Source organism: Hydra vulgaris, chromosome 06 (genome assembly GCF_038396675.1).
Source record: "Hydra vulgaris chromosome 06, alternate assembly HydraT2T_AEP".
Classification (NCBI taxonomy): domain Eukaryota; kingdom Metazoa; phylum Cnidaria; class Hydrozoa; order Anthoathecata; family Hydridae; genus Hydra; species Hydra vulgaris.
Window position 1 is genome coordinate 56,687,944 of NC_088925.1, and position 12,057 is coordinate 56,700,000.

Below are 12,057 nucleotides of genomic sequence, written 5' to 3' on the forward strand. Positions count from 1 at the left end.
TGGTTGCGATAAGCTAATGCTCTGCTTATTGGATGTCGCTTGCTTAATTCACTTTTAAAACCATCTAGTTAGATCTCAAGCATTTTCATAAAATAATGAGAAATTTTCATTTTGGATATCCCACTCAATCATTTTTTCTTGAGATATTCTTTTGGCACCAATTGGTGTATATGTTAAAAAGCTTTGATATTTTTCACTATTTGTATTTTCAGTTAACTTTGATTCTTTTTCAATGCTCCTACCAAGTGGAGTACAAGAGCTAGATTGATTCATACAATCAAATAACCAATATTTTTGTCTTGCTTCAGAAGTAACCTTTACTATTTGATCTTTGCTCATTTTATGCTTGTTTCTGAGATGATTATCTAAACGCAGGTGCCATTTAGAACACAAAAGACATGGAAGTGGCTTTGCTACACCATGTTTATTTTTTTGTGCCCATAAAAATAAAACTCTTAGTTCACTTTCTTTTAATGATGCATCATCTTTTGAAAATTGATGTTTAGAAATTAAGTGATTAGATAAGCGAGTTTGCTTCACTTCACAAACAGGACAAATAATATTGAAAACCCTGCGATTATTTTTGGCATTTCTCTTTTTAACAGTTTCTGATGATCCAACATACTTTTTAAGACAAGCTCGAACTTTTTTTCCTTTTTGCTCATCTTTTCTTTTTTTAAAAAGGTTTTGAAAGTCTTTTTTTTGTGTGATTCTAATAGTTTCATTTGTATTTATCAGTGGTTGATTGCTATTGTCTGACATATATTCTCTTTCGGCTGCTCTTTCAGCTTTTTTTAATTTGCTTTGCATTATTTCTATTTCTTCTTGCAGACCACTTATTATATCAGACTGGGAACCTATAGAGATAATTACTTTAAAATAACTTAAACTGAGTTATTATAAATGATAAAACTATTTGCAAATAAAAATTTTTTTAACCTTTATCTGTATTCCTTGAACTTGACAAGGTCTCTGATAATTTAAAACAAAAAGGAATAATAAAAAGCAGTAATAAAAACCATATAGTACATATTCAATATAAATATCATTATAAATTTTTAAGTAATTAATTAAAATAACCATTTGTCTCCACAAACGATCTTTTAAACTTTCTCTTGCATTGAATCTGGAAAGTATTATTGTATTTAACTACATGCATGAAAAATGTTTTAAAATAACTTCAGTAAACTTAAATTTTATTTACCGAATCATCTTTTTGATTATTAACCATTTTCCAAATATCTTTGGCTAAAATCGACTTTCCTAAAAAAAATTTTCCTAAAATAATTCGTTATAGAAATTGATGCTAAAAAAAATTATAAAAATAAAATTGAAGTTATTATTTGATTATATAAATTAGACAATCATAGAAACATAATTCTTAAAGTATACTAAAAATTTTAAATACAAAAACATCCAGTACCAGAAGTGCTTGGCTTTTGGTATTCAGACCATCTTTTTAAATTTTCTACTTCTTTATAAAAAAAAAATCAATGTTAAACATTTATGTTAAAACTAAGTTATAGATGAAAAAGTAAAAAATTTACATAAAACTTACTTTTTAACTCAGCTTCTTTTTTTCGAGTTTCAACCATGTTCTGGAATGAATCTTCACAATCTGAAAGTTTTTTTGTTCTTGAATTAAAAAAAGGTTTTTCAAAAATTTTAAGAATTAATTAGTTTTGAAAATTAAAATATTCAATATACTAATAAATATTCAATATACTGAATTTATACTCTTATTGTTTTTTATCAGATTCATCAAATTCAGAAGATGAATAATGAGTTTCAATTATCTTTTCTACCTTATTTATTCCACCTCATGATCAACCAACTTCTACCTTATTTATTCTACCTCATGATTAACCAACTTTTGCCTTATTTATTCTACCTCATGATTAACCAACTTTTGCCTTATTTATTCTACTTCATGATTAACCAACTTCTACCGTATCTATTCTACCTCATCATCAGTAGTTTTGCAAATCAAAATATTCTAAAATCATTGATTTTATATTATTATTGTTTTCTACCAGATTCACTAGATTGATCAGATGAAGAACTAGTTTCAACGATATCTTCTTTTTTATCTCTAAAATATAAAAAAACAAATTAAAAAAGAGAGAGATTAAAAAAGAGAATTTTCAATTTTTTTTTGAATTAAAAAATATACTTATCTTTAAATTTAACTAAAAAAGTAATAACTAAAATCTTATTATGATAAATTATTTATATTCACTTTACGTTATACACATTAAGGTTTTTTAATGTTTAATGTATGTAATAACATGAACCATTGCTGCTAGATGTATAAAAAATTTAAAAATTTAGCATAGATATACAAAAGTAGTATAAAAAACTTATAGATACCTTTCATTGATATAAGTATTTAGGAATACTTCAGACTAAAGGAAATAGTATGTTTTAAATGTTTTTGTTTCTATGTTTTAAATATAAAATTTTTTATAATATTTTACAAAATTATAAAAAGAAGACTAAAAAAATAGCAACTGTAAGTTTATAATTAATAAATTATTGAATATTTTATTAATATAGTTTATCAAAAACTCTTGCTATACATAAATCTGTGACCAGCTTTGAACTTTGGCAAACATTTGAATTATTGCTTCAGGGATTAAAACTTTGTAAACATAGTCATTGAACTAAAACCCCAAAAAACAATAAAAATACATATTTTAAACAAATTTATGAAAAAATTTTTACGAATAGTTATAATAAAGTTCATATTAAATTAAAAAAGAAACCTTAAATTGAAAATTTTTTCCCATTGCAGCTGATAGGATGTCAGCTTGTTTTTCTGATAAAAGATCCAATAATGGAACATCACTCATTGTTTCTAAAATCATTTTACCTGATTAAATATTAACTAATAAAAAATGTTTTGGCATTGTCTTGCAATGTATAAAAAGATTTATAAAGTTCTGAATTTTTTATAACACATTGAGCCTACTAATTTATAAATGCTGATCTGTTCAAGAAACGTATAGCTTTTTTTAATGACCTTGTTGTAATCTTGAAGTATTATTAAATTTTTCATTAAGTACCATAATTTTTGGACAATTCTTTGAAAGATGTTTCACTGATAATAATAATTTAGGTAAGAAAAAAAAAGAATGAGCTACGTTAAAGTAGAAACACTTCCTGATAAACTAAAAACTATTATAACTGCAATAATAAATTTTTTGTTTGTTACAGTATCTAATTTCTCATTTATTAACTTTTTAGAATTTTTAGAATGGTTAGGTTTAGGTTTTAGAATGATTATAAATTATATTATAAATTATATAATTGAGACAAAATAAAATACAAAAATAATTCATACTTTTAGCAGCGCCTCCTTTTTTAAAAAGGTTGTGTCTGTAACTATATTTCTAAAAAAATATATTTATATAAAAGCTAAATTTTAACAGGAGTCAGTAACATTTCTAACAAACTTATGTTTATTTAAAGTTATTAAAGTTTTTTATAAATACAACACTTTTTATAAAAAATTTAAATATGATTGGGACTTGTATAACCTTTGCAATCTCACCTAATATAAACATTGCATGGTTCTTCTTGAACTATGACATTGAAAATTTTTTTTTTTCAAAACTTACGGTTTTTTATTTTTACTTGCTATACTAAAAAATGATTTCTTTAGTTCAGAAAAGTTTTATAAAAAGTATATTCATTTTACTAGATTACTTTTTTGACACAAAACAAAACTAAATTATTTTTCCCAGGTTATACAAGACATGGTTAAAAATTGAAAAAAACAAACTTCTCCAGAAAATATTAGTTTAAGGGTGCGTGAAGATGCAACTTCTTCAATTAAACTTTTAGTAAACTGTTGAAAAGCTAAAACAAATAACATTTATATAGATAACATTACAGTCTTTGAAAAGATTGACTCAAAGTTATTATGTAAATAAAAATAGTAGAACAATTTCAAAAGAAAACTATATCATTTTTATTTATTAATACTATCAATAATAGTTGTAACAATATATAAAATTAATCTTAGAAATTACATTATAATCCTTACTATGATAAAATTTATTAATTTACAACTCAAAAAATCACTATAAAAGTAATAGTTACCATTAGCAACAATTTTATCTTTTTCAATAAATGAATTTGGGCTGGTAAGACCACAGCAATTTCTACAAACAACATACCCATCTCCAATTGTTCCTCCATGACATTTCACATCAATCAGTAAATTGCATAATGTACAAATGGTGCCAGATTGAGAAGCATCCCCATTACATATGTAGCAAAATACCATTTTTATTCTACCCTAACTGCATAATAATTGTATGGATTTGAATTAAACCATAAACAATTCATAAAATTTATCCAGACAAGCTAATGCAGACTATCGTGAGTAAAATTAGGAATTACAGAGAAAAATCATTATTACTGTGATTCAATAAAGAGCAGTATGAAGTATGAGTAAGCAGTAAAAAGTAAGCAGTATGAAGACTTCATATTGGATATATCTTATACTGTTTATTCATATACACATTTTACTCTCAACTCAACATATTACTCTTAAGAGTTAAGGCCATCTAGCGAATCAAAAGCATTTTTATAACACACCAAAAGAAAATTTATTATAAATAAAACATTTCCATTACAGTATCTATTGCATTATTGGTTGATTATTGCATGATTAGCATTGGGAAGTTTCAACTTATACAATCAGCATGTAAAAAGTTTAATAATACTATTAATTCAAAGTGAATGTTTTTATAACGACAGATAATGCCATGTTAAAGTGGTTGTACTATTCCGCTGACGACCCCTATATTGATTAAAAATAGTGAAAAAAAATGATTATTTAAACATATTTTCAGTTAGAGTCAATAATTATTCATTACTGCATCACTTTTTGTGAAAATTTTAATATTATTGTGGCCTAAACTTAAGTACCGTTTTGGATGTGGAATAAGACAACCAGACAGCGATAATTATTATTATTATTATTGTTTTTATCATTATTATTATTACTATTGTTGTAGTTGAGATAAAGAATGGATTTTTGCTATTATTTCTTCGTTTACTTTTTGAAATAAATAGAGAAATGCTTACTTCAACGCCATAGTTTTCCTTGAGTTATGCGGATTGTCGCACTCGACAGAAATATTTCTCTTTATTGACTTTTAAACAGTGAATAAGTCATAAAGATCTGGTTTGTGAAGGAAAATTAATCTTTAACGACAATTCGGAATAAACAGTTCGTAGATTTTCAATACAACCGTTCTCAATTAATTTTCTTACAGACTGTAAAGAAATGCAAGACATGCTAAGAAAATGTTTTAATTTAGTCAGTTGAAAGTTTCTTTTAAAATATGCACTTGACAGAAACAAACAAATCGATTAATTTAACTTACTAACTACTAACTAACGATTAAATTAACTTGGGTCTACCTTGGCCTGAAGTTACGCTACCGAACGATGAAAAAAACCACTAGTTAAATGACCTTAATCATTATTTGGACGAATAAACGGGCCAAGTTAGGCACAAAAATGTTTTGCTTCACTTGACCTGAAGTTACGTTGCCGGAGGATTAAATGGAAAACATTTAATAAGAATTTATATCATTTAAAAATCTCGTCAGCCAAATAAACGGGCCAGGTTAGGCGCGCCTAATATGGTCCGAAATTACGCTACCGATAATAACATTAGAATCCACTTTCCAAAAACGAGCAAGATAAGAACTTTATAACTTATAAAAATTCCTTAGATATGGCTAAATTTACATTCAAAAAATCACAAAATAAAATTGAAGAAAGTATTTTTTTTTAAATAAAAAGCTTTTTAATTAAAAAGTGCTTCTTAAAAAAGATGTTAGTCGACGCGCCTAACAAGCCGAACCCTAAACCCGCCCCTGACCAGTATATTTAATATTACCATCAATATATTTATCATACTATTGGAGTAACTACTCTACCATGTTTTCTACTAACTACTTTCGTACTAACCACAAACCATCTTATCTAAGTTTCAATGTTTATGAGTGTGTATTTAGTTATTGTATTCATAAGACATTATAGCATCCATAAAAAAAATGGTAAGTTACTTTTTATTATTAATTACTATATCTATTTGCTTAGTGTTATTTTTATTCATCAACCTTGTTTATTTAAATATATGCGCATACTTGCTTGTGTATACATTTGTCTCTTCTAGTTAATACATTTATATGTCTAGGTATTGATATTTTTATTTATGGCCACACCACGCGTACCGTCACCAACTTCACGAGATCTATAAGAGTGTTGGAGTTGAATTAAAAACTTGGATACGACTTCGGATGTTCGGCTTTTGTAGTAAAGATCTATTATATTGCATATTGACTAGCATGACGTTGAGTGCAGGCGGTGCGATCTGTTTTTAGGACACGCCCCTGAAGAGTAGCGTTTGTGCAGGTCTTGGGCTCTCAAAAACGTCATTGGTGATCGCAATGCATTTCGTAGGAGTATGATCACCATTTATTCACTACATCTAATTGGTTACAATGGCACCATGATTTCATAGTATTAAGTTTCATAGTATTAGGGTCGTTTCCATACTTACCGTGAGTTTAACAAAAGTTATTGTAATATATTAGATTACTCAAAAAGTAGAAATGCATTAGAAATGAATTTTTGCAGTCGTCAATGTAATACGATAAGGGTTAGTTTATAATTATTCTCACTCTGAAATTTAAATCAATAATGTACTTACTTTGATCAATCTTTTAAAGCGCAGTTTTCCATACTTATCGTAAGTGTTTCACACTTATCGTATATATTTTCGACACTTATCGTATATCTTAAAATCTACTTTAGTGTCTGGTTTAAAACGCGTTCGCGGTTTCAAATGAAAATTTAATGCATTGGTAACATTTTATAAAACGTTTTTAGGTGAAATTGTTAAAAAATAAGGCTATTCAATAAATTTAATGTTTATTATCAAATAAACACTAATTATACAATAATAAAAACATTATTATAAATAAAAATTAAAGGTTTTAAAGCATTTCCATTACTTTAGTATACTTATCCTTTAAGTTCTTAAAATGGAAAGGATAGAGTTTCATCATAACTATCTAAGTCTTATTTTATAATTATTATGAACATTTAAATGGAACTCGTTTTCTGACTCTTTTGCAACTTTTTTTTTTTAATTTTTATGTTTTCTCTTTCTTTTTTAATTTTTTCATTTAATAACTTTTTCTCCATAGCCAATTGTTTATTTCTTAATCTTTCTTCCTCTACTTTTGAATTTTAATCTGCAGCTAATTGTTTCTTTTTTAAATTTTGTCTTCTGAATGAGCTGCCACATTTCAGATGTTACAACCGATGGTAAACGTTCTACTTTGCGCTTGGACGATTAGACTGGTTGTTTTGGCCATATTAAAACACTTTTGATTGGATTTATTATTTCTGCTGCTATTTTTAAGCTGAAACAAGCTGGATTTGGTTTTATTAAAGCTGCATTATTGCAATCAGGCATTTCATATGGGTTATACCTTGCACATTTTCTAAATTACCAATTGTTGATAGATTTTTAGTACCCTGTCGTATTTCATCAGGTAAAATTATTGTCTTATATGTTTCAGATGAGACTCTTTTCCAAAAATGATACAACTGGAGGTATTCAAGATCACCTTTCCAACCTAAATGTTTGTCAGCCAATTTAAACCGCTCTAAAATACTAAAATCAATGCACTTTTCAATAAAGGTTATGGGAGTGTAAGCTGATAAAGTCACACTTGAATGGTTTTCTTCTAAATAAGGAGCCGGAGCAACAGTTGACTCAGATAATTTTTGAACAATTTTTTTGTAGTCAACACTATTAGCATCAAATGGAAAAATTCCGGTATTTTTAAAACCACTTTTAATATTATTTGCCATAGAAGGATCGATTATAAAAGAGTTTAATGCTTCTAGTACATTTTCATTGTTTATTTCTTGTCCTTCATGGTCAATGCGCCATTCAAAACGATTTCCACTTTGCTTTCATTGGCCCAAAAACTGCCACATCGAGCGGCCGCAAAATATGTGTTGCATTTAGGAACAAAGCAACAAGAATTATTCCATTTTTAGAGCATAACTCACTAAGTTCGATAGAAAAATGTGACGCATGACCATCAAAAAAAATTATAACTGGTAAAGGAATTTCTTCTTTTATCAAAAATGGATGAAAAACGTTTGTTATATACTCAAAAAAACATTCTGCGTCATCCAACCATTTTCACTTTTTCCGATACCCCATCCTGATGGAGCAGCATTTATAATTCTATTTGGAAGACGAACATATTTAAAATTGTTAATGATGGAGCAAAAGTTCCGCTGGCATTTACTGCAAATAAAGTGGTGATGTTTTTTTTATTACTTCGAACACTTTCTTCAAATGTATTTTTTCCTCGTTCACCAAATAATAAATTAGTTTTCGGTGACAACTGAAAACCACTCTCATCCATATTGAAAACGCGCATCGAATCATTTAAATATTGAGCGTTTTCTCCTAAAAGCTTCGGAATTTCAGTAAACCAATCTCTTATGGCTTTTTCAGTTACTCCTTCTCTAGCTCGGTTTAAGTATTCACCTCATTTTTGAGATCAAATATTCAAATATTTTTGCACAGTATCTAATAGCTGTACTACAGACATGGCAAATCCCATTCTGGTGCATGTTAGTAACCACACAACTAATTTGTTTTCAATTTGTCCACCTAGAACTAATTTATTCCCGCAGTATTGTATTTTCAAAGAAGTTCTTTCAGATATTTTATCACGAAGCGTCTGATAAAGAATTTCAAACGTCTTGCTCGCTTTGTACACAACCATACCTTTTTTAACAGCATTAATAGCATCACGTAATTGACTATCTGTATATTGAAGTCTTCGTTTTGAATTACAAACTTTTGTCTAATATTTTTGTCATGCCATTGTAAAATAATCTAAGTAAAATATTATTTATTTTTATAGTAAAAAAAAAACAAATTGATTATTCATTGGACATGCGATATGTATGGAGTGACATTCTTTTTAGTTCATACTTATCGTACAATTAAAAAATACTACATTCATACTATAATGATGAGTTATTTTAATAATATTAATAATAATTCATGTTTTATTTACCTGATTAAGTCAATTTAGAAATAAAATTTTATGTTATCTTCTTAAATTTCCTTGTTGTATTTGAAACGCTTCTAACAGCTGGTACTTAAAAAAAAAGTATTTTCATAGGCTGACGTAATAAACCCACTGAGTTCATTTAAGTAACTATGTAATGCGGTTTCTATGTATTGTATTAGAAGTGCATGACAATGTTGTTGATACACAAAATTTAAAAATAAAAAAATAATACTACTTTTTGCAAAATTTATGTTAGTATTTAAAACCTACGACAAGTGTCGACTCACGGTAGGTGTGGAAACGACCCTATCGATTAGCGTTTACAAATTATTACCATATAAAACTTGCAACCCCCTCAAATTGAGGGGGGTTTAAACTTTATATGGTCATAATTTTTGAACGCTAAAATATTTTAAAATGAAATCTAAAATTTATCGATGAATATAAGTCTAGTTAAGAATAGTACAAAAAATACTTCATCAACTTGTTGCTCTCACGTTTGGGGCAGGGGGGCGAAAATTTTGGGGCTTTTTTGTTACCAGCCTCCAATCATCGCAGTTTTTTGCAAACCCTCATTATTTGACATAAGTATAAACATATAAATGTTTGGAGTTTGCTCCATGTCTGGAAGTTATATCTCGAACACCAAAAAATTCTTTATACGCCTCTGATTTTTAGTGCTTTGTTAGGTTTATATTATATATTTTTAATATTAGCGGTATTCACATATCCTGCTGTTACACAGGTAGTAATTAGTTTTTAGTTTATTTTTGTCGTGTTAGAATTATGCGTTTTTTTCGTCACTTTTTGCAATCATTGTGTCACATAAACAATTATAAAATTGCAGCTGGTGAGCCTTGTCTTCTTCCATTGTACACCATAATGACAAAGCGAACATTTGGTTTTCCCGTTGGATGTGGCTACGGCGCTCCAAAACCTAATGACTAAGCTGACATTCACAAAAACGTTCATTTGGAAGCTCCACAATGCACGTCGGACCAGGGCTCGCTGAATATGTGCTCGGATCTAGAGTCTTAAATTAAAGCACATAACTCCACACCAGTATGGGGTCCTAGCTCTTTTGGCTAAGAGTGAAGGCTTGTTGCTTTTGGTGACTAATGTGTCCATTCGATCAATATAAATCTATTCCCAGAGTCTTACATCAGGCTCTGATGTGCTAGCCCAGAAGCGCAAGAAGTGAGTGTGTTTAGCTTTCTATTCACCCGATTTGAAAGTGGACGAAAACATAACGAGACTATACCAGACTATTGAACAGAACATATTAATGCACTACACCATCACACTTGTAAACTTTTTATTTAACGACACCATCTAAAATTTGATTATATTATCACATCTCCCAGGCCTACGTAAATGAACGGCTCTGTTGGTCAGCTATATGCGATCATAGCGTCGCATAAACAATTATAAATATTATTAAAAATTTTGTACTTTATAATATTTTAATTTATAAAATACATTACTTACTTTTTATTCTTTTAACAAATAATTTTTTAACAATATGTTTATATGTAAATAATGTAGTGTAACTTTAATTATATATATATATATATATATATATATATATATATATATATATATATATATATATATATATATATATATATATATAGATATAGATATAGATATAGATATAGATATAGATATAGATATAGATATATATAGATATAGATATAGATATAGATATAGATATAGATATAGATATAGATATATATAGATATAGATATAGATATAGATATATATAGATATAGATATATATAAATTTTTTAAAAATGAAAAATAACATAATACTTATATTATTATAGTATTATGTTATTTTTCATTTAATAGTACTTAAAGTTTCGAGCCGTACACGGCAGTCGGGATGTGGAAACAAAAATAGACATTCGTTTACTAGCATTATTTGACCAGCACTTTCCAGTAAACCATAAATTTCACAAAATATTAAACAGAAATTCAATCTAAGATAGTTATAGCTGTCTGCAAAAGGTCAAGTCTATAATTAGTTCACATAACCACATAATTTTAAACAGTGATACAAATTTGAATGCAAGAACTTACAACTGCATTACAAAGACTGCTTGCGCATTGAACAATCAATATCACTTAATAAACACTTGAACAAGTGTTTATTAAGTAATATAGCTTATCAGGCTACTGTGATTGATGAAAATTCTAATCCTAAACAAAGAGAAAAAATATATTTTGGTATCAGCAAGAAACCATTTAAACTTAGATACGCAAATCATTTAAAATCTTTTAATGCTGTGAAATATAGAAATGGTACCGAGCTTTCTAAGGAGATTTGGAGTTTAAAAGAAAAAAATATAAAGCACACAATAAACTTTACTGTGTGCTTTATACTTTATTGAATAAAGTGGAAAATTATAGAACGCTGTAAACCTATTAAAACAACATCCAAAAATTGTAACCTCTGCCTTCATGAGAAATTTATAATTTATATCACGAAAAAAACAACCTGCTCAATAAAAAAGACGAAATATTATCTAAGTGTCGACATTCCAACTAATATCGACTGTCCTCTTTTGATACCTAAGACTAAATAGTTACATCTTTTATTACGTTAGAAGACGTTCTACCGTAATTTTTAATTCATTTATAATCATTTGTAAAAGAGTTTGTTTTTATATGGTTTTTTCTAACGGTTTTTTTATGTAGTTAATAGCTGATGATTGCCGTGTATGGCATGAAACATTTAGTACTATTAATAATGTTGTTTTTTATTTAAACAAAATTTAAATATTTATTGCTCTATTATAGTAATATTAAGCACTGTTTTACGTTCGAGAGTTATGTATTATTTTAATTTAATATAATACATAAACAACCAATCAATACCATTATAATTAATATAATCAATATACTATCAATATAATTA

The 12,057-nt window shown here is 27.5% G+C and overlaps 2 protein-coding genes across 5 annotated transcripts in view; one reads left to right on the top strand and one right to left on the bottom strand.

Moving 5' to 3' along the window:
- Positions 1–12,057, top strand: part of LOC136082000 (uncharacterized) — a 34,537-nt gene that overhangs the window by 18,921 nt on the left and 3,559 nt on the right. The window lies entirely within an intron of this gene.
- On the bottom strand, positions 76–5,518 carry LOC136081999 (uncharacterized). The gene is made up of 15 exons (XM_065800529.1): positions 5,437–5,518; positions 5,098–5,289; positions 4,105–4,810; positions 3,785–3,861; positions 3,344–3,392; positions 2,766–2,857; positions 2,580–2,663; positions 2,371–2,405; positions 2,034–2,092; positions 1,559–1,618; positions 1,424–1,474; positions 1,205–1,263; positions 1,081–1,126; positions 940–972; positions 76–857 (listed from the first exon to the last, which is right to left on the bottom strand). Exons 3-15 carry the CDS (start codon positions 4,289–4,291, stop codon positions 76–78), a joined length of 1,614 nt encoding a protein of 537 aa, XP_065656601.1. The 5' UTR covers positions 4,292–4,810; positions 5,098–5,289; positions 5,437–5,518.

Coding starts and splice junctions, on each gene's coding strand:
- LOC136081999 (XM_065800529.1), bottom strand. CDS start 4,291: ATGGTATTTTGCTACATATGTAATGGGGATGCTTCTCAATCTGGCACC. Junction 2,664..2,765: donor GAAAAAATTTTCAATTTAAG/GTTTCTTTTTTA, acceptor TTGGGGTTTTAG/TTCAATGACTATGTTTACAA. Junction 973..1,080: donor ATCGTTTGTGGAGACAAATG/GTTATTTTAATT, acceptor TTAAATTATCAG/AGACCTTGTCAAGTTCAAGG.